This window comes from Zootermopsis nevadensis, unplaced genomic scaffold (assembly GCF_977971745.1).
Source record: "Zootermopsis nevadensis isolate Lab colony 2312 unplaced genomic scaffold, Znev_1.0 Znev_ptg000003l, whole genome shotgun sequence".
Lineage (NCBI taxonomy): Eukaryota > Metazoa > Arthropoda > Insecta > Blattodea > Termopsidae > Zootermopsis > Zootermopsis nevadensis.
In genome coordinates this window covers 5,806,816-5,834,740 of record NW_028259135.1, presented here as the reverse complement: position 1 = coordinate 5,834,740, position 27,925 = coordinate 5,806,816, and the positions used below count along the sequence as shown (strand labels likewise).

General features: G+C 37.3%; 2 protein-coding genes and 2 long non-coding RNA genes across 5 annotated transcripts in view; all 4 read right to left on the bottom strand.

Moving 5' to 3' along the window:
* LOC110836431 (uncharacterized) overlaps positions 1–27,925 on the bottom strand; it is a 75,667-nt gene that overhangs the window by 21,304 nt on the left and 26,438 nt on the right. The window lies entirely within an intron of this gene.
* LOC110840443 (uncharacterized) lies at positions 4,974–27,560 on the bottom strand. Its single transcript, XM_087340910.1, has 6 exons — positions 27,514–27,560; positions 26,477–26,592; positions 25,797–25,922; positions 23,713–23,794; positions 22,817–22,906; positions 4,974–5,679 (listed from the first exon to the last, which is right to left on the bottom strand). The coding sequence occupies exons 2-6, from the start codon at positions 26,576–26,578 to the stop codon at positions 5,552–5,554; spliced, it is 528 nt and encodes a 175-aa protein (XP_087197036.1). The 5' UTR covers positions 26,579–26,592; positions 27,514–27,560; the 3' UTR covers positions 4,974–5,551.
* LOC147874911 (uncharacterized) lies at positions 7,166–10,819 on the bottom strand. Its single transcript, XR_015532733.1, has 3 exons — positions 10,700–10,819; positions 10,027–10,148; positions 7,166–7,724 (listed from the first exon to the last, which is right to left on the bottom strand). It is a non-coding gene; the product is annotated as an uncharacterized LOC147874911 (long non-coding RNA).
* Positions 14,870–17,669, bottom strand: LOC147874910 (uncharacterized). Of its 2 annotated transcripts, none has more exons than XM_087340862.1 (3): positions 17,542–17,669; positions 16,680–16,769; positions 14,870–15,654 (listed from the first exon to the last, which is right to left on the bottom strand). In XM_087340862.1, exons 1-3 carry the CDS (start codon positions 17,627–17,629, stop codon positions 15,527–15,529), a joined length of 306 nt encoding a protein of 101 aa, XP_087196988.1. In that variant the 5' UTR covers positions 17,630–17,669; the 3' UTR covers positions 14,870–15,526. The 2 variants fall into 2 exon arrangements, with proteins under 2 accessions (XP_087196988.1, XP_087196990.1); XM_087340864.1 differs by lacking the exon at positions 17,542–17,669 and adding an exon at positions 17,430–17,454.

Here is a 27,925-nt window from a genome sequence, read left to right as displayed (position 1 = left end):
AAACGTCATTATGAAGAAACTGTCTCGCACGATTGCCAACAGAAGGTATCTGCCAGTCCAAATATTTGCTGAAATTAAAAGTAAAAATTTGTTCAAGTGACAGAAAAATTTCTGTATGCTGCAGTAAACAAAGTTAAATCCAAAAAACAATAGAGACCAATCGAATCCGACCGTGAACTGGCCTGTTCCTTTGTTCTTTGAATTTTAAAAAAGGGACAAGTTATCTTAACCTTGTCCATACCTGCGATTCCATTTACATTTCTTAGTGACTTGAGGACGTAAAGTTTGTCTATGTGAGGAAATTCGATTAAATCGGCTTTGCCAGTTATTTAAAATGTTACTAACTTACTTTTGCAAGCAGGTACACACATTACTAAGTAATTGCCTCTAACAGAATTATCAGCTATGGTCATACTTGACCTTACCGTAACTTGAGAAGTTGTTCATTATGAGCATTAATTCATTTTTTTGCTATGGGTGTATTTACTTTTTAAATGTAAAATTTTGTATCTTGTACGATATATTTCTGTGTTTCAGCCTTGGCGCCAGAAAAGATGTTTGTGAAGTGGTGTTTTCAGCACAGTGGTTAACTATTTTAAATCTCAGTATCAAAATTTTGCACACAGGATATGTTAAGGGTTTCGTGTGGTTCTCAGATTTAATAGGTAATATTTCAGAATTTCAGCATTAATGAACAGATTACCTGTGGCGAAGATTATTATAAACACCGTTAGACAATAAGGAAGTGAAGTAGAAATTTGGACAGTTCTTAATTTATTCAAACTGGCTTCAGAGGCAACTTAAATGACTCAATTTACTTTGTTCCCCAAAGCATTTGGTATTATTTCCTGAATAAAATGTAACTAGACACTTCAGTTCATACTTACATTCTTTGCTGATCATATCAAAGTATCCGTTTGTTGGTAAGTTACATTCTTCTTCAGTGATTCTAACTTCACGCTGTTTGCTGTCAGATTCGAAACAGAACATTAAGTTGCTTAACCTATAAAATGACTACAAAATATTTATCTTATTATATTATAAACTGTCAGAATATCGAACCGTATAATTGACTGACAAAGTATCCTAGATTTACTGTAATTGATATGCTTACAATAATAAGAGTACGGACGGACAGCTTCTTTACAAAAGATACAGTACCTACTGCAACTCGTATTCTCCCACAAACCGTACCAGAGAGTGAGAGTAGTACAATACTGAAATCAGTATTACCTCGAACAACAAGCCGTGTCAGTTGTGGACTAAAGAACAACGTTTCGTAGACCAATTCCGCCTCCATTATAAGGGAAATATTTTAAGGTTGACCGACTCAAAAGTAACCCAAAATAATATTTTGTAACTCGCTTGAAGTTTGAAGGTTTCTTGTGATTGCGCAATAACTTGGATAGAAATGTTTTTGTAATTTACCACCGTCTAGGTTTCATTAAAACCACAGTTCATTGGTTGTACTTGCGTTTTAGGCGAGGGAAGGACAAAAGCCTAGCCTGTTGGGGCTGTCTGTTCGCATTAGGCTCGTACGTGGACCAATCAGTGGGCTAGCGGCCCTCGTACGATTTTTATAACGCTATATTATCTTGTAGGATGAAAATTACATATCTGACGTCAGGAATCACGTTTTGTTATCGTCAGTATTTGTCGCTGTGAGCGACTTGAAGCTTAGGCGTTTGTTAAGAAAGTAAAACGAAGAATATTACGCGTCATACTGATTAGCACTTAGAAGGAAAGATGTTAATCTTCACAAAATGAATGAATTAACGTAATGACCCACTGAAGATGGGTGTCTTCTAGGTTGTTGCGCCGTGTAGTGTGGTAGAAGTTTAGCGACGTTTCAGAGGTTCGTACTGCCTTCATCATCTGGGCCATGAGTCGCAAGGACCTCTTAAACGTCGGTAAACGTCTACCAGACTTTACAGCGCTACTACCCGGAAGACAGCGATATTCTTCTGTGCCTCGTGAATTATAAAATAGATATAATAATAGAAATACATGACCTTCCTGTGGATATTATCACCGCAGTTTGTCATAAAGGTAAATATATCCGTAACGTAAATTGCTCGTAGGAGTGTTTTATGGCATAAGTGATTAGAAAATGACGTTAAAGCAATATTTTTGTAAGTTGGAGTGTTACTCGTATGTTTTGCCGCAGTGTACAAAAATAACACAAAAATGCTTTGATGACAAACAGTTTTTTAAGTATATTTCCGGTTTAACAATGTTTGTACATTTTCCCGGTACCCTTAAGGTTCCTGAGCACTGCGGGTCACAACTATTCGTTGACTTGATCTATAGATATTCGGTAGGACTCCTTGGACGAGGAATCGGACCTTCTCAAGGCCTCTACCTGTACAAAGGACAGCGCAACACAGAAACACGCGGACAAACATCCATGGCTTGAGTGGGATTCGAACCCACGGTCCCAGCGACCAAGCGGCACAAGGCAAACGCCTCAGACCGCGCGGCCACTGCGGACCCCACAAACAATTTTTGAGAAATTTAATCATATTTACCTTCAAAATTAAATTTCTATTGAAATACTCTACGGCTATGTTGAGTTAATTAAGAGAATATACATTAAATGTTTTAAGTAGGTTCATTTATTGATTACAAAAGTATATACCCTACAAATAAGTGCGTGTTACAAATTCTCGTAGACAGAATGTCTTAGTTGTTAGAGAACAGCATAAATCTTCCATGTTATCGATAAAGATAAAAATGTCTCTGTATACCCTTACTGATAAATACATATCAGACGGGCCAAGGATATTCTCGTACAAATAGATAAATAAATACGAGAGCAGTCAAGCGTATTCTCTTCAAACTTATTTTCTGAACTTATATACTGTTAAATAAATAAACAGAGAAGTCAAGGATATTGCATTTAAACATATACCATGAGTATAATTATAAAATTAATAAATTTTTTGAAAAGATATTGTGAGAGTTTCCTATCCTTTATACGTATAACAAAATTGGAAATTTAACACCATCGGTAGTGAAGCATTATACATTCCATTTCTGAAATCGTCTCTAAAGTTCTGCAAAGTATACTGAACAAAATATGTTGTTTGTTATTATTTAAGCCCTTTTTAAAGGATACTGGGATCATATTTATGTTGTGCTGATCTGTGTAGGTCGAGACCTTGCGAAGGGCTGATTACCTATGCAAGGAGTTCCATAAGTTGTCTACACATTAAAGAAAGAGCTTTACATGTGTGAGGCGACTAAGGTTCTTCACGAAATGCAGACCCACAGATTAAATAAGTAAAGCCTCATAAGTAATTGCAGGCTAATTATTTTGTTTCCAGCAGTAAAGCGACAGGGCCGGAAAGTGGATTTCCAATAGGAACGATGAATTGTTTCGTTGTAAGAGTAAAACTTGGAAGTTGGCTGTCTTCAGGGTTGTTGAGCCGAGTAGACTTGCAGAAGTTACCTAGTAAAACCTGGATTTCGTAATCAGGAGAAATTCATATTCAATCTCCGACATGTTTTCAGTTATCAAGATTGCGATGTTTTGGACATGCAACTTTTAGGCAAGGAATATACAACCTCAAAACCAAAATAATAGTTGTAATAATAGCAGAATGATTCCGCTACACATCTACGTCTTTTGAACAGAGCGTATCCTACGATGCGGGTGCACGTGATATTGTGTTTCTTGTTTTTCCCAAGTCTCTTAATCCTTTCTTCTCTTATATTATAGATTCTCAGAAACCCAAGGGAGAAGTACTGCCCAACAAACTAACCAATGAATTGAGTATCAGCAAAAGTTACAATAACGGTTATAACGAGCACTTTGCCTGAGTCTCTCGGATCTCGTTATAACCGAATTTGTATTTATTAGACGTGAGTCGTTGAAACTGAATTCTACGATGCAAGATTTGAGGTTCTAGGTTGCTAGGAGCGTATCCTGCGAAGTCTACGTCCATCCGACAGTATCTTTTTACTTGAATGTAGGGAGAATAATGCTTGTACAGTTTACCTTATTTGTTAAACAAAATATCAAAGTTTCGCATCGCAGCCGCCTTTGAAATTTTAACTTACTAATATACAGCATTCAGCATTTCTTCAAGATCTGCCTCCATACAGAAATTCACTTTCGTAGTGTGACCATGAAACCGAGAGTAATAAATACAGAATCATAATTCTAAGAACACATGTGAAATTTGAGGCCCGTCGATGTTTTATGCGTTATGACTCAGTCGTGATGGCCTACGAAAACTAAAGGTGGCCGCTCAATGCACATACAAGTGTAATACGTTATTATTTTTTAGCAAACATATGTCGCACACGACACGATTTAGGTCTTTTTCTGCTGAAGTCAGTATTTGACTGTTATCGGTTATATGGAATTGGAGGGGTATATGCAATAAAGTTTAATGTATTTCATAAAACAGATGTATATCCTTCACAACCCTTGAAAATCTACTAAATATTTTATACACCAGTATTTATAGTTGGCTGTGCTTTCGTTCCGCGAGATACAGGAGACTTCTCCAGACCCCACCGTAGTGGCCACCGTAGCCTCGTTTACAGGAAACGTCTGGATTACTGGATCTTATATCATGGGTTTTTAGAAACTCCTTTATTCATGTGTAGAGAAGACTGGTTTTGAAAGTGGAATAAAAAATGTCTCATCGAGTCCGATCTATCGCATTCCACCCACAGTTGTCGGTCGATTTCAGTCGATTAAAATCAGGCTCGAATTTAGAAGATTGTTTTACACTCATAAAGTAGTATACTGCAAGAATAAATGTGACCTTGTGGGCACAGAATTTCAAAATGCGTTGTGTTAAGTTGGACGCTTCAGCTGTGTGCGCTAAGTTGGAACTCAACTCCAAACTTAAGAGTTACTTCTAAATACTTAAAATGTTATGTGAAGAGGAATGAGGTGAGGACAGGCCTTAATAACTTTTGCTTTGAAAATGTATCATCTTAAAGTAAATAGACACAGATATGGAGCAGACATTTACTAATTTGTAATTGATTTCACCAGTGATAAAACAGGAAGGATGCATGTATGAACAAGTTATTATGAAATATATCGACCCTCTTACGTTTCAAGGGAAAGTGTTCTGTTTCTGAATGATGGCGTCATGTAGAAGCAAATTAAACAGGTCCCAACGACGTGTGGCCTGCTATACAAGTATCAGGAGGAGCCATTTGATAGCCACTTTACCTTGAAGATGGAGACATTAAGGTTATTCGAATCATCAGTGACACAGTCCACACTAGATTGTGCCGTATTTCAGAATTGGGTACTCATTAGCAATAGAGCGTTAAATGAAACTTTTTGGGGTGGAAAAGTGATTTTTGTGTTGATATGCATGGCTTGGCATAATTTGTCCATTCCCTCTGGCCTCAGTTTATATGTTGAATTGGACTCAGAAACCTATATTTTTACAAAAGATTCATATCTGTAAAAATCTGTCTTTTGAACAATGCTTTCAACAGAAGATGTTACCCCTTACACCCTACAGCAAAAAACAATGTGCAGTACAAATATTGACATTGTGTTCGTGCGCTCCCACAGTTAGCAATGGTCCGCACTCCATTTAACAAGCTGACTGGCATCTAGGCCTGTTTCGTTGAAGGCTTTGAACGCTTTTTCCAATGTCGCTTCATCAGGACTCCGGTTTCGAAACCCGATGTAAGGAATTCCTGCAAACAGATTACGTGTTATGTAAATATTTAGCTTAAAAGATTTGGCTGATTAATAAAAGATAGAAACGGAGTTAAAGAAATGAAATTAAAGTTAATGTTGGAGGGAGTGACGCCACACGTTCTTCATCTGTTTACTGTCGACAGTCATCTGCGAGTTCCGGTCGCTTTACACCCTTCTCCAGGTTGCCGTTTGACAGGAGCTTGGGAGGGTTTATGATCCGTTATGGACATGGGGAGGAATTCTTGGCCATGCCGGGAATTGAAACCCGGTCGTCCAAACCGCAGCTAGTCTCAATACCGCCTGAGCTTTCTCGTTTAAAAATACAAATGAACTCATGAAAATAAATAACTATGAAAACAGTGTTTAAATAAGTGAATGAATTAAAACGATTTAATGCATATGAGTTTGTGACTTCTCAAATAACTTGATATAGGTACATTTTGACTGAGTAAAAGGCGATAAAGTCACTAGTTGACGTAACAACGAACATGATGATTTGTTCCTTATGTTTGTTTTAAAGCATTGAAGGTAAAGTGGATACGGCATATAGCAAGCGAGGGGAAGGGAGAAGAGCGTATAAAATTTTTGAAAAGATACTTTATAGAGTATCCAACTCGCAACGCCAAGGGTTTTTGTCACATAAATTTTAAAAATATATATTTTCAGGACATGTTGTCTTCACAAATAATAAATAGGCCTATTAAAGAGTTTGTTTGTGATGAGAAACACACAAAATGACTGAGGGTAGGCGCCGATACAGGGACGGCGGTGGTGTAAGGTCCTTATCAACCGGAGGTTAAGTGATATAACGTCAAGGAATGTTATGCGGGGTTAGATGGTGTAGAAATGTTGAAAAAAGTAAATGCTCAGCCTTTTATAGCTTAGTGTATGTGTAGCAAGAGGTATACGTGTGGGATCTGAAGTTACCTTATCTGTGAATACGAGGATGTTCTTCTGGGCTGTGATGCTGTATGGACTCAGTGTCTCTGTAATTAGTGCTGAAGCATCGAATACCTTAATAATATAATCATCAAGAAGTATACTTACAATTTCCGGCATGCTTTTGGCAAAACGTCATTACTAAGAAACTGTCTCGGTCGATTGCCAACAGAAGGTATTTGCCAGTCCAAAACGCTGCAGAAATGAAAAGTAAAAATTTGTTAAAGTGACAGAAAATATTTCTGTATGCTGCAGTAAACAAAGTTAAATCCGGAGAATAATACAGACCAATCGAATCCGACCGTGAACTGACCTTTTCCTTTGTTCTTGGAATTTTAAAAGAGGTACAAGATATCTTAACCTTGCACATACCTGAGACATCATTTAGATTTCTAGGTGACTTGAGGACGTAAAGTTTGTCTATGTGAGGAAATTCGATTAAATCGACATTTCCAGTTATTTTAAATGTAACTAACTTACTTTTGCGAGCAGGTCCACACGTCACTAAGTAATTGCCTTTAACAGAATTTTCAGATATGGGCATACTAGACCTCACCGTAACTTGAGGGATTTATATATATATATATATATATATATATATATATTGCTATGTGTGTATTTACTTTTTAAATGCAAAATTTTCCATGTTGCACGATATATTTTTGTGTTTCAGTCTTGGCGCCAGAAATGTTTTTGTGAAGTGGTGCTTTCAGCACAGTGGTAAACTATTTTAATTCTCAGTATCAAAATTTTGCCCACAGGATATGTTAACGGTTTCGTATGTTTCTCAGAATTAATAGGTAATATTTCAGTGTTTCAGCATTAATGAACAGATTACATGTGTCGAAGATTATTATAAACACCCTAAGACAATAAGCATGTGAAGTAGAAATTTGGACAGTTCTTAATTTATTCAAACTGGCTTCAGAGGCAACTGAAATGACACAATTTGCTTTCTTCGCGAAAGCGTTTGGAATTGTTTCCTGAATAAAATGTAACTAAACACTTCTGTTCATACTTACATTTTGTGGTGAAGTTATTAAAATATCCGTTTGTTGTAAATTTAGAAGCCTGTCCAAGGATTGCATTTAAATGATCTTCTCTGTTAGAATCGAAAAAGAACATCCAGTTCATTAACCTATAAAATGACTAGAAAATATTTATCTTATTATGTTATAAACGGTCAGAATCTCGAAACGTATAATTGACTGACAAAGTATCCTAGACTTACTGTAATTGATATGCTTACAATATTGACAGTACGGACAGACTGTTTCATTGGAAAAGTTACAGTACCTACAGCACCTCGTATTCTCCCAGAGGGTGAGAGATGTACAATGCCGAAATCATTATTACCTCGAACAACAAGCCGTTTCAGTTGTGGACACTAACCCAACGTTACGTAGACCAATTGCGTCTCCATAACAAAGGGAATATTTTAAGGTTGACCGACTCAAAAGAAACCCCGAATAATATTTTGTAACTAGCTTGAAGTTTGAATGTTTCTTGTGATTGCGGTATAACTTGACTAGAAATGTTTTTGACGTACGAGACGCGTCCCAAAAGTAAGTTTCCCACTCGTCCCACAGCTAGCAAACCTTATATTGAGCAAAGCGACTGTGCGTACGTGATAGAACAATGACGTAGCATGGCGCATGCTCTAACGGTACTTCCCGTCTTCTCACAGTAGCATCGTTGCAGCTGTTGAAGGTGGAGGTTCTTATTCCAGCTCCCGCCGACTGTGAAGTGCGGTCAGTGATAAAGGTTTTGAATGCACAGAGCATAGCGCCGATCGAAATTCATCGTCAGCTGTGCCGGGTCTATGGGCCTAACGTCACGATCAAGCAGATGGTGCGTCGCTGGTGCAGACAATTTTCAGCAGGTCGACAAAGTGTGCATGATGAGAAGCGCAGTGGGAGGCCATCCATCATTACAGACGACCTTATGGAGCTTGTGCGGGAACACATTATGGATAATCGTCGCTTCACAATTACGGAACTCAGCAGTCATTTCCCGCAGATTTCCCGCTCCTTGTTGCACAAAATTGTCACGGAGCACCTGTTGTTCAAGAAATTGTGCGCCAGGTGGGTGCCGAAGCAACTGACACCAGAACACAAAACAAAGCGCATGGAGTCAGCATTGACATTTCTGCAGCGGTACCATGATGGCGGCGACGAGTTTCTGGACCGGATCATCACAGGTGATGAAACGTGGATTGCACACATTACCCCAGAAACCAAGCAGCAGTCAATGCACTGGCGTCACAGTGGATCTCCCTGTAAGACGAAATTCAAGCAGACGTTGTCGGCGCGGAAAGTGATGTGCACGGTGTTCTGGGACAGACGGGGCGTTCTCCACGTCGACTTCCTGACCAGAGGTGAGACGGTGGATGCTGAGCGTTACTGCGAAACACTGCAGAAATTGCGACGGGCCATTCAGAACAAGCGGCGCGGGATGCTTAGTGCCGGTATTGTCTTCCTGCACGATAACGCTAGGCCGCACACGGCTCGACGGATAGCAAGTCTCCTGCAGGAGTTCAGCTGGTAGGTGTTTAATCATCCACCCTACAGCCCGGACCTCGCTCCAAGTGATTTCCATCTTTTCCTACACCTCAAGAAATTCCTGTCCGGTCAGCGTCAGCGTTTTGAGAATGACAGAGAGGCGGAGATGGTTGTCACACAGTGGTTCCAATCCCAGGCGGCAGACTTCTACAACACAGGTATTCAAAAGTTGGTCCCACGGTATGACAAATGTCTCAATTCCGGTGGCGAATATGTCGAAATATAGCTGGACACTTGCTGTATCTGTTGCAATAAATATTTCCATGAAATTGTGTTTGTTTCTGTAAACGGCCCAAGGGAAACTTACTTTAAGGACGAGCCTCGTAAATACGTCTATATTTTCGGGGCAGTGTCATTCGGCAAAAAGTGAAAGGAAAAGGTGTAACTGCATTGTTATGTTACCTTGGAAAAGTCAATTGTTTACTCGGCATTATTGTTACCAAGGAAACGTCATCTGTCTACTTAGCATTGTTGTTACCTATAAAACATTTCATTACATTACCTTACCTTACCTTACATTACATTACATTTCATTACATTACATTACTTTACCTTAAATTCAGCTACCACAGATCCATCTTCAGCGTAACTAATTCAAGTTAAATAAGCAAAGTCTTAATCAAACTTTACTCAATTGTAAAGCAGGTATGACGTATTTACGTCAAATTATCCGGAACTGTGATTCCACTGACAATTTTTTATATTTAAAATATCTGTGGAAAGTCCTCTCAGAGGCCTCCATGCCAAAGCACTTGTATCACGAGACAGTGAATGTCACGTAATTAAGCAAAGAATAGAAATCCCTAAACGAGTTAATTTAATTACTTAATGTTGTAAACTCACCTCTTATCATGTACCAAGGTAATAGATAGCGTTTTCATGTAATCGTAGGCGGTACGAACACAGTCCAAATTGTCTTTTGCTTTATTCGATGTGTGATAAAGCAAGTACCAGTTACCTGTCAACTGTAAGATCATTAGAGAGACTGAGACACACAAATCCTCTCTTTAAACGATAGTTTTCTTGTTGCACTTTGATTAGTGCGACGATGGAATTTTTGGGGGGAGTTAACGGAGTGAGCTCAGATGTCGCTGGCTGAAGTAAATTTAATGACACTGGCTACAGTCATCTTCTGGGGAACACAGTTGTGGTGTATATTGGTGTGTCTTAACATAATCCTTATTATTGGCTGTCTTCTGGGTTGCTGTGTCGTGTAGACGGTAGAAGTTTACCGACGTTTAAGAGGTCCTTGCTGCCTCTATCATCGCCATCTCCCTGATGATGGAGGCATTAAGGACCTCTGAAACGTCGGTGAACTTATACCAGACTACACGGCACAGCAACCCAGAAGACAGCATTCTTCGGACCCTAAACCTTAAATTGGTTTTGCATTACGTTCATTATTCACCTGTAGATTGTCAATTTGAGCCGATACTTGTTGTGCTAAAATTGTTTATAATGTCCAATAAAATATTTGTGTGACGGTTAAAATTATATAATTGTTGTGTGTCAGTACTTCATTCCAATCAACGTTCTCCAGTTTTGGAGTACCAATATCGCATTCACCGGAAACCAACGCCAATTTGCAGACTACGCCAAGAAGGAATATAAGATACATATTTATTGCAGTTCCTGTAATAATATAAACTTCGTTAATTTAATATTATCGTCATTTATTGAGTATACTGAACGCATATGTGGACCTGCATGTTTCACACACAGAAAAACTTTATTATCAGACCTACATTAATTGTTGTTAAGGACATTCAATTTTCCTCCGCGTCTCAACTCTCTATCCCACACATTACGCAGAGAAACATATATGAATCATTTCATAACGCAAGAAAAGGGCATAGGGGTTTAAACCTTTGAAATATCCCGTTAAATCAAAGTAATAATTCAAAAAGCAGTTTCTAGCTCAAGGTATACGCCACCCGTCTTCGTTACAAAGGCCACCTGGTGTAAGCTAGTTATTCAGATAACGTCACGAAACACCTACTCTATACACTGTTTGGGCAAAACGTTGAGATAATGAATGTTAAAGTGCGTGCTACGCAGAGTAAACATTATGCTTCAGAAAGTTATTTTATTATTATTATTATTATGAATTATTTAATTGGTCCACAAGCAGCCAAAAACTTCAGGCGTGTTGCCGTCATAACTCGGATGCTTGCAGGCCAGATGAAACTGTAGTCACGGCTTGAACCACGAGATAGGCGGCTACAGTGAGTTGGGGTCGTGCGCACGTATTAGTCGGAGCGACCCAAGAAACACGGCCTTTTGCATCCGGCTGAGTAGTGCTTCAGCGTTACGCTTGATGTTAGCCAGTAGTGACGACTTGACTCCTCCAAGAACTCCAATTATAAGGACGATTAATTTGACAGTGAATCCTGGGTACAGCTTTCTTAGCTCAAACACAAGTTCTTGATACTTGGTCCGTTTTTCAGCTTCCTTCACAACTATGTTGATTTCAGCAGGGGCCGAAAACTCGATGACATACATGGTGCATCCAGAGGTATCGATGAGAACGATGTCAGGTTTAGTGGCTGTTAACTGCCTGGTAGTGGGGAACGAATAGTTCCAATAAATTTTACATTTGTCGTTCTCAACGACGGACTCAATGTCCCCAGGAGCGTACGGCAAAACGAGTGTCTTATCTATGCCGTAAAAGTGTCTCAGGTGGTAGTAGAGTATACGTAAAGCAGCATTATGTCGATGAATGTAGGCGCTGCTGGCATATTATTATTATTATTATTTTTATTATTATTATTAGTTAAGGCTACCATTAAGTCTGATAGGCGGAGGTGGTTAAAGTCTGTTGATGACAGTCTTAAGACTCACCCTAAGCATTTTTGTAAATACGTTTCAGATTTCAAAAGAAAAGATAATTTCTTTATTCAACTCAAAATTGGTGATCAGTTTGTGACTGACACCAAACATATTGCTGATGAATTTGTTACCCATTTTGAATCAATCTTTATCACTTCTTTCCGGTCCGTTAGTCGTACCGATACTGTTACCTCAGATTTCTTGCCCGCCGCTCCGATCTCTCCTGCTGAAGTTAGCAAGGCGATCAAGCGCCTCAGACCTTCAAAGTGTGTGGGGTTAGATGGAATTCCTTCGTTAGTAATTAAGGGTTGTTCTGGTATTTTTACTCCCTTATTAACCTATATTTTTAATTTAAGTATAAATAGTGCCACCTTTCCGTCCCTGTGGAAACAAACAGCTGTTGTTCCCGTGTTTAAAAGAGGAAACAGTTTCACTGTTAGTAATTATAGACCCATCTCTATTCTTAATAACTTTTGTAAAATATTTGAATTTATTGTTTATGATCATTTGCAAAAAAAAATTTAAGTACAGATTAAGACCCACACAAAGTGGTTTTCGTAAATTTAATTCGAGAACAACCAATTTGGTTACTTACCTTAATTCCGTTTTACCTACAGTGACTACTCAAGGACAAACTGATTATGTTTACTTTGATCTAACTAAAGCTTTTGACTTAGTTCCTCATAATATTCTTCTTGGGAAACTTAGAAACTTTGGACTATCACCCAGTTATGTTGATTGGTTTCATAGTTATCTTTCTGACAGGCAATCCTTTGTTCGTGTCTCTGGAACTCTTTCGTATCCTTATCGTGTTAAGTGTGGAGTGCCTCAGGGTTCCACCCTAGGCCCCTTACTTTTTAATATATTCATTAATGACATCTGCGACTCCATACATAATTCACAGTGCCTTTTATTTGCTGATGACTTAAAGATATATCGGAGTATTAGCGATGTTGATGACTGCAAACTGTTGCAGGACGACATCCATTCAGTGCAAAATTGGTGTCTTGTGAATGGGATGCAACTTAATTTAAGTAAAACGACTGTTATATCGTTCACCCGAAAGACAAACAGTATTTACTTTAATTACAAATTGTGTAACAACCTGGTGGCACGCTCCCATTGTGTTAAAGATCTCGTTGTTCTACTGGACTGTAAGCTCTATTTTCACCAGCATATTAACTATATATTCTCACAAGGCTTAAAAATGCTTGGCTTGATTCGGTACATTACTTCTTCCTTCTCCACTGTTGATAGCCTTTTGGGTTTGCACGGTACCTTAGTCCGTTCCAAAATTGAGTATGCATCCGTTGTTTGGAACTCTATCACTAAAACTGACTCCTTTAAACTGGAAAGGATTCAAAGGAAATTTGTAGCTCTTTGTTACGCTAGATTCTTTAATGGCGTTTGTGCCTATAATTATGATGAAATATTAGTCAGATTAAATTTCATATCGTTACATTTAAGGAGGAGGCTTTTGGATGCGCTTTTCCTCGTTAATGTTTTAAAGGGCAAAATTAGTTGCTCGTCTGTTTTTGAAACAGTTAGTCTCTTCGTACCCACTAGGACTATCAGAGACTACTCTACCTTTACTGTACAGCATCGACATCTCTAACAAAGATCCTGTTTTGCTTACTGATGTCAGTCAGCTTTTTAAACAATAATCATTGTTTTTTTGTTTATTCACTTGCTGTGCTGACTGCATTTCATTTTGTAGTTTTAATTTTATAAGTTTTTTCTGTTTTGTTTTATTTAGTATTATTAATTGAATTATATTACTTAGGTATATTTAGCTCATTTGCTTATTAATTATTTTGCATTAAATTAATATTGTACATTCATATATTTAGTTTATTGTTTGTTTGTTTTTTTATTGTTAAAGCTTGGATGTTATTGGCCTTTTTGGCTGTTGTTAAGCACTTTAATAAATGAATTGAATTTTTATTATTATTACTATTATTATTATTATTAGTAGTAGTAGTAGTAATATTAGTAGTATCGTCATAGTTATGAATTATATATGTACAGTCAGTATTCCCCAAAAGATGTATACTCACAACCAATACAAACAACAACTTTGTGTGTACATCTTTTTTGAACATTGTCTATATAACTGAAAAAAAAGAAGTTCTTTTAAAAACGTCACAGGTTCACAGGCCATAAATAAGATTCTCGGATTCCACATGAACAAACCAAATTTGCTGCCAACGTTTCGAGAACCATCTCTGTTTTCATCCTCAGGGTTGCTGGGTGACCACTCCGTTCCTTTGTTGCGCTGCTAGTGCGCCTCTCCTGTCTTATTTCTAATTAAAATGCATGCATTTCTTACGTCTTCCCATGCCATAATCCACTTCCTGTCCCTTTATTCGTCCGCCCTAATAGTATTTGAGGAATACGAGCAATGTAGACCCTTAGTACTTAATTATTTGTAGGCTACTTACGTGACCTGGGACTCTTCTGCGTCTGCTTTGTGTATTTCTTACGACAGTCGTTTATATATTCGTAAATCTGGTTTTTTATGTGCCTCAAGAATTGTAAAATTGGCAGAACAAAAGAAATATATGGCCTTCCTGTCGATATTATCACCGCAGTTTGTCATAAAGGTAAATATATTCGTAATGTAAATTGCTCACAGGAGTGTTTTATGTCATAAGTGATTAGAAAATGACGTTAAAGTAATATTTTTTTAAACTGAAGTGCTTATCGCATGTTTTGCCACAGTGAACAAACAATAACGCCAAAATGCTTTAATCACAAACAGTTTTTGAGAAATAATAATCATATTTATATTCAAAATTAAATTTTAATTGAAATACTCTATGGCTATGTTGAGTTTATTAGGAAAATATACATTAAATGTTTTAAGTAGGTTCATTTATTGATTACAAGATTATATACCCTACAAATTAGTGCGTGTTACAAATTCTCTTATTCAGAATATCTGACTTGTTAGAGAACAGAATAATTCTTCCATATTATTGATAAAAATAAAAATGTCTATTGTATTTGTTTATTCTTCATATCAGAGGAGTCAAGAATATTCCCTTATAACAATTACCATTAGTATAATTATAAAGTTAACAAATTTTTGGACATGACATTGTGAGCGGCTCCTATCGTTTTTATGTATAACAAAATTGGAAATTTAACACCATGGGTAGTGAAGAATTATACGTGTTCCATGCTATACAAGTATCACCACGAGCCATTTGATATCCACTTTACCTTGAAGATGGAGACAGTAACGACATTCGAAGCATCAGTAACACATTCTACACTACATGGTGCTGTATTTCAGAATTGGGATACTCATTAATAATGCAACTTTTGAATGGAACTTTTTGTAGTGGAAAATGATTTTTGTGTGGATAAACTATATTTATACAAAAGATCCATATCTGTAGAAATCTGCCTTTTGAACAATGCTTACAACAGAAGATATTACCCCTTACACCCTACACCAGAGAAGAATGTGCAGTACAAATATTGCCATTGTGTTCGTGCGCTCCCACAGTTAGCAATGGTCCGCACTCCATTTCACAAGCTGACTGGCATCTAGGCCGGTTTCGTTGAAGGCTTTGAACGCTTTTTCCAATGTCGCTTCATCAGGACTCCGGTTTCGAAACCCGATGGAGGCAATTCCTTCAAACAGATTACGTGTTGTGTAAATATTCATCTTAGAAGATTTGGCTGACTAATAAAAGATAGAAACAGAGATAAAGAAATGAAATTGAAGTTAATGTTGGAGGGAGTGACGCCACACGTTCTTCATCTTTTTACTGTCAACAGTCATCTGCGAGTTCCGGTCGCTTTACACCCTCCCCCAGGTTGCCGTTTGACAGGAGCTTGGACATGGGGGGAAATTTTTGGCCATACCGGGAATTGAAAGCCGGTCGTCCAAACCGCAGATAGTCTCAATACCGCCTGAGCTTTCTCTTATAGAAATACAAATGAACACATAAAAATAAATAACTATGAAAACATTGTGTAAATAAGTGAACGAATTAAACAATTTAATGCATATGAGTTTGTGACTTCTCAAATAACTTGAAACAGGAACATATTGACTGAGTAAAAGGCGATAAAGTCTCTAGTTGACGTAACAACGAACATGATGAATTGTTCCTTATGTTTGTTTTAGAGCATAGAAGGTGAGGTGGATACGGCATATATCAAGCTTTGGGAAGGGAAAAATTCATATAACATTTTTGAAAACATACTTTATAGAGTATCCCACTCTCAACTACAAGGGTTTGGTGGCAGATAAATGTTAAAAATTTATATTTTCAGAAAATTGTCTTCACAAATAATAAATAGGCATATTAAAGACTTTGTTTGTGACGAAAAACACACAAGATGACTGAAGGTAGGCGCTGATACAGGGAAGGCGGTGGTGTACCGTCCTTATCAGCAGGAGGTTAAGTGCCAGAAGGTCAAGGAATGTTATGCAGGGACAGATGGGGTAGAAATGTTGAAAAAAAAATGCTCAGCCTTTTATAGCCTAGTGTATGTGTAGCAAGAGATATACGTGTGGGATCTGAAGTTATCTTATCTGTGAATACGAGGATGTTCTTCTGCGCTGTGATGCTGTATGGACTAAACGTCTCTGTATTTAGTGCTGAAGAATCAAATACCTTAATAATATAATCATTAAGTAGTGTACTTACTATTTTCACCCTGCTTTGAGCAAAACGTTATTACGAAGAAACTTTCTTGCTCGATTGCCAACAGAAGGTATTTGCCAGTCCAAAACGTTGCTAAAATGAAAAGTAAAAATTTGTTCAAGTGACAGAAAACATTTCTGTATGCTGCAGTAAACAAATTTAAATCCGAAAAACAATACAGACCAATCGAATCCGACCGTGAACTGACCTGTTTAAACCTTCGAAATATGTCGCTAACCAAAGTAATAATTCAAAAAGCTCAAGGGATACGCCACCCGTCTTCGTTACAGAATTCCAGGTGGTGTAAGCTGTTTATTCTGATAACGACACGAAACACTTATATACACTGTTTGGGCAATACGCTGAGATATTGAATGTTAAAGTGGAGTGCTACCCAAAGTATATATTATGCTTTAGATCATTATTATTTTTATTATTAGTAGTAGTAATATTAGTAGTATCGTCATCGTTATGAAATATATATATACAGTCAGAATGCCCCAAAAGATGTATACTCACATCCAATACAAACAACAGCATTGTGTATACATCTTTCTTGGAAAAAGGAAGAATTCCTTTAAAAAACGTCACAGGTTCACAGGCCAAAAATAAGATTCCAAACCTGCTGCCAACGTTTCGAGAACCATCTCTGTTTTCATCCTCAGGGTTGCTGGGTGACCACTCCGTTCCTTTGTTGCGCTGCTAGTGCGCCTATCCTGTCTTATTTCTAATTAAAATGCATGCTTTTCTTACGTCTTCCCATGCCTTAATCCACTTCCTGTCCCTTAATTCGTCCGCCCTATTAGTATTTGAGGAATACGAGCAATGTAGGCCCTTAGTACTTAATTATGTGTAGGCTACTTACGTGACCTGGCACTCTTCTGCGTCTCCTTTGTGAATTCCTTAGGACATTCTTTTATATATTCGTAAAGCGGGTTTTTTATGTGCCTCATGAATTGTAAAATAGATAGAATAAAAGAAATACATGGCCTTCCTGTCGATATTATCACCGCAGTTTGTCATAAAGGTAAATATATTCGTAACGTAACGTGCTCGAAGGAGTGTTTTATGTAATAAGTGATTAGATGATGACGTTAAAGGAATAATTTTTGTAAGCTGATTTGCTTCTCGGATGTTTTGCCGCAGTGTACAAAAATGACACCAAAATGCTTTAATCACAAACAGTTTTTGAGAAATTTAATCATATTTACCTTCAAAATTAAATTGTAATTGAAATACTCTATGGCTATGTTGAGTTAATTAGGAAAATATGCATTAAAAGTTTTAAATAAGTTTAATTGTTCATTACAAAAGTATATACCTTACAAATAATTGCGTGTTACAAATTTTCATAGTCAGAATGTCTGACTTGTTAGCGAACAGCATAATTCTTCCATGTTATCGACAAAGATAAAAATGTCTCTGTTTAGCCTTACTGATAAATACATATCAGACGAGCCAAGGATATTCTCGTACAAAATGATAAATAAATACGAGAGCAGTCAAGCATATTCTCTTCAAACGTACTTTCCGAACATGAACACTGTTAAATAAATATCAAAGAAGTCAAGGATATTGCCTTTAAACATATAACATGAGTATAATTATAAAATTAATAAATTTTTGGACATGGCATTGTGAGCGTTTCCTATAACAAAATTAGAAATTTAACACCATCGGTAGTGAAGCATTATACATTCCATATCTGAAATCGTCCTTAAAGTTCTACTAAATATACTGAATAAAATACGTTGTTTGTTATTATTTAAGCCCCTTTAAACGGATACTGGGATCACGGGTTCGAATTCTGCTCGAGGCATGATGTTCTTCTTCATATTTATGTTGTGCTGCTCTGTGTAGGTCGAGACCTTGCGACGGGCTGATTACATATGCAAGGAGTCCCATAAGTTGTCTTCACATTAAACGAAGAGCTTTACATGTGTGAGGCGACTAAGGTTCTTCACGAAATGCAGACCCACAGATTAAATAAGTAAACCCTCATAAGTAATTGCAGGCTAATTATTTTATTTCCAGGAGTAAAGCGACAGGGCCGGGCAGTGGATTTCCAATAGGAACGATGAATAGGTTCGTTGTAAGAGTAAAACTTGGAAGTTGGCTGTCTTCAGGACTATTGAGCCGTGTAGTCTTGCAGAAGTTACGTAGTAAAACCTGGATTTCGTAATCAGGAGAATTTCATATTCAATCTCCGACCTGTTTTCAGTTATCAAGATTGCGATGTTTTGGACATGCAACTTTTAGGTAAGGAATATACAACCTCAAAACCAAAATAATAGTTTCTCTGTTTATTTTTAAAATATTATTTATCAAAATCCATGAAATATAAAGAATATTACACTGAAACCACAGACCAATACGTAAAGAAATTATTATTTGTCACATGAATTCGAAATTGCAATGACTTATGAATTATGTTGACGTCTACGTATTAGAGTTGAACTCATTTATAACGAGATCTCGGCTATTGCGAGCGAACAGAGAAGCGTTGGCTGGAAATTATGTATTTTATGAGAAACATTTTACGGTTAAAGAACTTCACGGCTGTGACGAGCAGTTGTTGAACTGCCGTACGAGGGACTAAGATCTATTATCGCTTCGTCCGTTTATGACATCCAACCATTTCACATTTCAAATCCCCGCGGATAGCAATCTCTAACCCTTCTACGATATTTACAGTCTACATTCAGGGCGTGTTTGTTTCGATTTCCTTTCTCTGATCTCACTTAGTGCGGTAAGGTACTCACGAAGAAGAGATTCCTAGTTCCAGTGGTGTGGCGGAAATCCCCGCAGACTCTGCGCGGCGGGGGTACCGAGGGCCTAATGGGGCTCTCAGGTATCAGGGCAAATGTATGGTGATCCAAAATGGTTACCCAAGGCGGGGAGGGCAGAATGATTCCACTACACCGCTGCGTCGTTTGAACAGAGTATGACTTACGATGCGGGTGCACGTGATATTGAGATTCTTGTTTTTCCCCAAGTTTCTTTATCCTTTCTTCTCTTATATTATAGATTATCAGAAGACTTAGGGAGAAGAACTGCCCGGCAAACTAATAAATGAAGTGAGTAACCTGAAAAGTTACAATAATGGTTACAACGAGTAACGGTTATAACGAACACTTTTCCTGAGTTTCTTGGATCTCGTTATAACCGAATTTGTATTTATTTGATATGAATCGTTGAAACTGAATTGTACGATGCAAGATTTGAGGTTCTAGGTTGCTAGGAGCGTATCCTGAGCGCTAATCATGGTCTTATTCCAGTAAGTACTCTGCGTGAACCTGGACTCGAAGATATGAAATAATACGAAACAATGGTTGCGACAATAATTTTTTAAGTCTACGTTCATCCGAAAGTACATTTTTACTTGAATGTAGGGAGAATATAAGTGGTTCAAATTGATGCTTGTTCAGTTTAATTGATTTGTAAAAGAAAATATCAAAGTTTCGCATCGCAGCCGCCTTTGTAATTTTAACTTACTAACATACAGCATTCAGCATTTCTTCAAGATCTGTCTCCATAAAGAAATTCACTTTCGTTGTGTGACCATGAAACCGAGAGTAATAAATACAGAATTTTAAATCTAAGAACACATGTGAAATTTGAGGCCCGTCGATGTTTTATGCGTTAAGACTCAGTTCCCGATGGCCTACGAAAACTAAAGGTGGCTGCTCAATGCACATACAAGTGTAATACCTTATTACTTTTTGGCAAACATATGTCGCACAATTTAGGTCTTTTTCTGCTGAAGTCAGTATTTGACTGTAATCGGTTGTATGGAATTGGAGGGGTATATGCAATAGAGTTTAATATATTTCATAAAACAGAAATATATCCTTCAGAACCCTTGAAAATCTATTAAATATTGATAGTCTGTGCTTTCGTTCCGCGAGATACAGCAGACTTCTCCAGACCCTACCATAGCCTTGTTTGACAAAAGCGCGCTCTTTCAGTCAAACGTCTCGATTACAGGCTTTTTTATCATGAGATTTTGGAATTTCTTTCTTTCATTTACGTATCGAGAATACTGGTTTTGACAGTGGAATAAAAAAATGTTTCATCGAGTCCGATCTATCGCACTCCACCCACAGTTGTCGGTCGATATCAGTCGATTAAAATCAGGCTCGAATTTAGAAGATTGTTTTACACTCATAAAGCTGTATACTGCAAGAATAAATGTGACTTTGTGGGCACAGAATTTCGAAATGCGATGTGTTCTTAAGTTGGACGCTTCAGCTGTGTGCGCTAAGTAACTTAATAGTTACTTCTAATACTTAAAATGTTATGTGAAGAGGAATGAGGTGTAGACAGGCCTTAATAACATTTGCTTTGAAAATGTATCATCTTAAAGTAAATAGACACAGATGTGTAGCAGACATTTTCTAATTTCTAATTGATTTCACCAGTGATAAAACAGGAAGTATGCATGTATGAACAAGTTTATTATGAAATAATTCGAACCTCTTACGTTTCAAGGGAAAGTGTTCTGTTTCTGAATGATGACGTCATGTAGAAGCAAATTAAACAGGTCCCAACGACGAGTGGCCTGCTATACAAGTATCAGGAGGAGCCATTTGATAGCCACTTTACCTTGAAGATGGAGACAGTAAGGTTATTCGAAACATCAGTGACACAGTCCACACTACATGGTGCCGTATTTCAGAAATGGGATACACATTAATAATGCAAATTTAAATGAAACTTTTCATGGTGTAAAATGATATTTGTGTTGATATGCATGGCTTGGCATAATTAGTCAAGCCCCTCTGGCCTCAGTTTATATGTTGAATTGGACTCAGAAACCTATATTTATACAAAAGATACATATCTGTAAAAATCTGCCTTTTGAACAATGCTTTCAACAGAAGATGTTACCCCTTACACCCTACACCAACGAAGAATGTGCAGTACAAATATTGAAATTGTGTTCGTGCGCTCCCATTGTTACTTGTAGCAATTGTCGGATCTCCATTTCACAAGCTGACTGGCATCTAGGCCGGTTTCGTTGAAGGCTTTAAACGCTTTTTCCAATGTCGCTTCATCAGGACTCCGGTTTCCAAACCCGATTTAAGTAATTCCTGCAAACAGATTATGTGTTGTGTAAAATTTCAGGTTAGAAGTTTTAGCTGATTAATAAAAGATAGAAACAGAGATAAAGAAATGAAATTGAAGTTAATGTTGGAGGCAGTGACTCTACACGTTCTTCATCTGTTTACTGTCGACAGTCATCAGCGAGATCCGGTCGCTTTACACCCTCCCCCAGGTAGCAGTTTGGCAGGAGCTTGGGAGGGTTATGAGCCTTTCTGGACATGGGGAGGAATTCTTGGCCAAGCCGGGAATTGAAACAAGGTCGTCCAAACCGCAGAAGTCTTAACACCGCCTGAGCTTTCTCGTTTAAAAATACAAATGAACACATGAAAATAAATAACTATGAAAACATTGTGTAAATAAGTGAACGAATTAAAACAAATTAATGCATATGAGTTTGTGACTTCTCAAATAACTTGATACAGGTACATTTTGACTGAGTAAAAGGCGATAAAGTGACTAGTTGACGTAACAATGAACATGATGAATTGTTCCTTATATTTGTTTTAAAGCATTGAAGGTAAGGTGGATACGGCATAGAACAAGCTTTGGGTAAGGGAGAAGAGGATATAAAATTTTTGAAAAGAGACTTTATAGAGTATCCCACTCTCATCGTCAAGGGTTTGGAGGCAGATAAATGTTAAAAATTTATATTTTCAGGAACTGATGTCTTCACAAAAAATAAATAGGCCTATTAAAGACTTTGTTTGTGATGAAAAACACACAAGATGACTGAGGGCAAGCGCCGATACAGTGACGGCGGTGGTGTAATGTCCCTATCAGCCGGAGGTTAAGTGCCAGAACGTCAAGGAATGTTATGCAGGGACAAATGGGGTAGAAATGTTGAAAAAAAATGCTCAGCCTTTTATTGCTTAATGTATGTTAGCAAGAGATATACGTGTGTGATCTGAAGTTATCTTATATGTGAATACGAGGATGTTCTTCTGCGGTGTGATGCTGTATGGACTCAGCGTCTCTGTATTTGGTGCTGATGCATCGAGTCTCTTAATAAAGTAATAATCAAGAAGTATACTTACTATTTCCACCCTGTTTTGAGCAAAGGGTCATTATGAAGTAACTGTCGCGCTCGATTGCCAACAGAAGGTATCTGCCAGTCCAAATCTTTGCTGAAATTAAAAGTAAAAATTTGTTCAAGTGACAGAAAATATTTCTTTGCTGCAGTAAACAAAGTTAAATCCGAAAAACGATACAGACCAATCGAATCCGACCTTGAACTGACCTGTTTATTTGCTTTTGAAATTTTAAAAAGGGGCTTGATATCTTAACCTTGTCCATACCTGTGATTCCATTAAATTTCTTAGTGACTTGCGTGCGTAAAGTTTGTCTATGTGAGGAAGCTTGATTAAATCGGCATTGCCAGTTATTTAAAATGTTACTAACTTATTATTGCAAGCAGGTCCACACATTACTAAGTAATTGCCTTTAACAGAATTATCAACTATGTGCATACTTGACCTTACCTTAATTTGAGCAATTGTTCATTATAAATTTATATATTTTTTGCAATAAATGTATTTACTTTTTAAATGGAAAATTGTGTATTTTGCACAATATATTTTTGTGTTTCAGCCTTGGCGCCAGAAAAGATGTTTGGAAAGTGTTTTTTTGCAGAACAGTGGTAAACTATTTTAACTCTCAGTATCAAAGTTTTGCACAGAGGATATATTAAGGGTTTCGTATGGTTCTCAGAATTAATAGGTAATATTTCAGCATTAATGAACAGATTACCTGTGGCCAAGATTATTATAAACAACGTAAGGCAATAAGCAAGTGAAGGAGATATTTGGACAGTTTTTAATTTATTCAAACTGGCTCCAGAGGCAACTTAAATGACACAATTTACTTTCTTCGCCGAAGCGTTTGGTACTGTTTCCTGAATAAAATTTAACTGGAAACTTCAGTTCATACTTACGTTCTTTGCTGGTGCCATCAAAGTATCCGTTTGTTGTTAAGTTAGAATCTTCTTCAATGATTATAACTTCACGCTGTTTGCTATTAGATTCGAAAAAGAATATTGAGTTCATTAACTTATAAAATGACTAGAAAATATTTATCTTATTATATCATAAACTGTCGGAATCTCTAACCGTATAATTGACTGGCAAATTATCCTAAACTTACTGTATTTGAGATGCTTACATAATTGCGAGTACGGACAGCTTCATTGCAAAAGATACAGTACTACAGCAACTCGTATTCTCCCACAAACCGTACCAGAGAGTGAGAGTAGTACAATACTGAAATCAGTATTACCTCGAACAACAGGACCTGTAGGTTGTGGACACTAACCCAACGTTACGTAGACCAATTGCGTCTCCATAATAAAGGGAATATTGTAAGGTTGACCGACTCAAAAGAAACCCCGAATAATATTTTGTAACTCGTTTGAAGTTTTAAGGTTTCTTGTGATTGCGCAATAACTTGGATAGAATTGTTTTTGTTTTTGTAATTTACCATCGTCTAGGTTTTATTACAACCACACTTTATTGGTCGTACTTGCGTTTTAGGTGAGAGAAGGACAAAAGCCTAGAATGTTGGGGCTGTCTGTTCGAATTAGGCTGGTACGTGGACAAACCAGGGGGCCATCGGCCCTCGTACGATTTTACAACGCTGTATTATTTGTAGGATGAAAATTACATATCTGACGTCAGAAAACACGTTTTGTTATCGTCAGTATTTGTCGCTGTGAGCGACTTGAAGCTTAAGCGTTTGTTAAGACAGTAAAACGAAGAATATTACGCGTCATATTGATTAGCACGTAGGAGGATAGATGTTAAGCTTCACAAAATGAATGAATTAACGTAATGACCCACTGAAGATGAGTGTCTTCTAGGTTGTTGCGCCCTATAGTCTGGTAGAAGTTCAGGCACTTTTCAAAGGTCTTTGCTGCCTCCATCATCAGGGCGATGAGTCGCAAGGACCTCTGAAACGTCGGTACACGTCTAACAGACTACACGGCGCAATTACCCAGAAGACAGCCATCTTCAAATTCACCGCCGAGAAAACATTAAATCCTACATCTAATGACCCATGTTATTGAAATTAAAGAAAATTATTGAAAAATGCGTGAACAAATTTACAGAAGTAGGCCTAATTTTATAACATTTGTAATAAACTGCAGCGGCGTTTAATAAAATTTCAGTGATTTATAAGGGGCGAATGTGGGGCCACGTCTGTAAAGATTCGAGAATCCGCGGCCTAGACGATGGATAAAGCCCGAAATAACAGTTTTACTCATTACAGTTTGTTCTAATTTCAGAACGAAATAAATGTTTAGTAACAAAATATAATACACTAAGAAGGTAATCCGTAACAATAAAATAGAGAGTAAATCATTTTAACACTAACGATGTGTGAGGAACTGAATCGGCTGTAAACATGGAGTGCATTGTTTCTAAGTTTTACAGGGGCTGCACTGGTAGTTGTCGGACATTTTAATAACATTTTCGTCACTATATATATGTGTATATATTATTTTAAAAAAGTTTGTGTTGTGTGGAATTTTATTATAATTTATATTCATAATTTTTGGAGTACGGAAATCATTTTCAAGTATTTATTCTTGTGGTAAGTGTCTCAGTTTTCATAATCTTTTTCGCTTGTAGCCATGTTTTCCATTAACATGATTATAGAACTGAAATAGTGGATTGGATGTATTTAAATTTGAATTGATGTGTATTTATTTTAAACTTCTATTCCGGTAAATTTAAATTGCGATCCACATGACAGTCGAAGTTAGAATTCGGTTATAGGGCTTTCTGCTACACGGATAAAAGTGTTTCTCCAAGTTCATAGACTTTCATGTTCCGGTCATCATTAACCGAATAAGAGATGCTCCTATTACATATTTATATTTACGATATCAGTGAAAAGGCCTCTCAGAGGCCTCCGTGCCAAACCACTTGTATCACGAGACAGTGAATTTCACGTAATTAATCAAAGAATAGAAACCCTTAAACGAATTTAATTTAAGTACTTAATGTTATAAACTCATCTTTTATCATATACGGTGGTGAAAACTGAAATTCTCTTGATACTGAACTCGTAGATTGTACGAACACAGTCCAAATTGTCTTCTACTTTATTCGATTTGTGATAAAGCCAGTACCAGTGACCTGTCAACTGTAAGATCATTAGAGAGACTGAGACACACAAATCCTGTCTAAACCGATAGTTTTCTTGTTGCACTTGATTAGTGCGACGATGGAATTTGGGGGGGGGAGTTAACGGAGTGAGCTCAGATGTCGGTGGCTGAATTAAATTTAATGACACTGGCTACAGTCATCTTCTGGGTAACACAGTTGTGGTGTATATTGTTGTGTCTTAACATAATCCTTATTGATGGCTGTCTTCTGGGTTGCTGTGCAGTGTAGACGGTAGGGGTTTACCGACATTTCAGAGGTCCTTGCTGCGTCTATCATCGCCATTTCCCTGATGAAGGAGGCATTAAGGACCTCTGAAACGTCGGTGAACTTATACCAGACTACACGGCACAGCAACTCAGAAGACAGCATTCTTCGGTCCCTAAACCTTAAATTAGTTTTGCATTACGTTCATTAATCACCTGTTGATTTTCAATTTGAGCCGATACATGTTGTGATAAAATTCTTTATAATGTCCAATATAATATTTGTGTGACGGTTAAAATTATATAATTCTTGTGTGTCAGTTCTTACTTCATTCCAATCAACATTCTCCAGTTTTGGACTACCAAGATCGCATTCACCGGAAACCAATGCCAATTTGCCGACTACGCCAAGAAGGATGATAAGATACATCTTAATTGCAGTTCCTGTAATAATATAAACTTCGTTAATTTAATATTATCGTCATTTATTGAGTATACTGAACGCATATGTGGACCTGCATGTTTCACACAGAGAGAAACTGTGTTATCAGACCTACATTAATTGTTGTTACGGACATTCCACTTTCCTCCGCGTCTCCCCTCTCTATCGCGCTCTTTACGCCGGGAAACTTATATGAATCATTTCATAACTCAAGAAAAGGGCATAGGGGTTTTAATGTTTGAAATATGCCGCTAAACCAAAGTAATAATTCAAAATGCAGTTTCTAGCTCAAGGGATACGCCACTCGTCTTCGCTACGAAGGCCAGCTGGTGTAAGCTGGTTATTCTGATAACGACACGAAACCTTTATATACACTGTTTGGGCAAACCGCTGAGATAATGAATGTTAAAGTGGAGTGCTACCCAAAGTAAATATTATGCTTCAGAACATTATTATTTTTATTATTATTATTAGTAGTAGTAGTAGTAGTAGTAGTATCGTCATCGTTATGAATTATAAATGTACAGTCAGAATGCCCCAAACAATGTATACTCACATCCAATACAAACAACAGCATTGTGTGTACATCTTTCTTGGAAACATGAAGAATTTCTTTAAGAAACGTCACAGGTTCACAGGCCAAAAATAAGATTCTCAGATTCCACATGAACAAACCAAATCTGCTGCCAACGTTTCGAGAACCATCTCTGTTTTCATCCTCAGGGTTGTTGGGTGACCACTCCGTTCCTTTGTTGCGCTGCTAGTGTGCCTATCCTGTCTTATTTCTAATTAAAATGCATGCATTTCTTACGTCTTCCCATGACATAATCCACTTCCTGTCCCTTAATTCGTCCGCCCTAAGAGTATTTGAGTTATACGAGCAATGAAGGCCCTTAGTACTTAATTATGTGTAGGCTACTTACGTGACCTGGGACTCTTCTGCGTCTGCTTTGTGTATTCCTTATGACAGTCGTTTATATATTCGTAAAGCGGGGGTTTTTCTGTGCCTCATTAATTGTAAAATAGGTAGAATAAAAGAAATACATGACCATCCTGTCGATATTATCACCGCAGTTTATCATATAGTTAAATATATTCGTAATGTAAATTGCTCATAGGAGTGTTTTATGTCATAAGTGATTAGAAAATGACGTTAAAGTAATATTTTTTTTAAACTGGAGTGCTTATCGCATGTTTTGCCACAGAGTACAAACAATAACGCCAAAATGCTTTCATCACAAACATTTTTTTGATAAATTTAATAATTTTTACCTTCAGAATAAAATTTGTATTGAAATACTCTATGGCAATGTTGAGTTTATTAAGAAAATATAC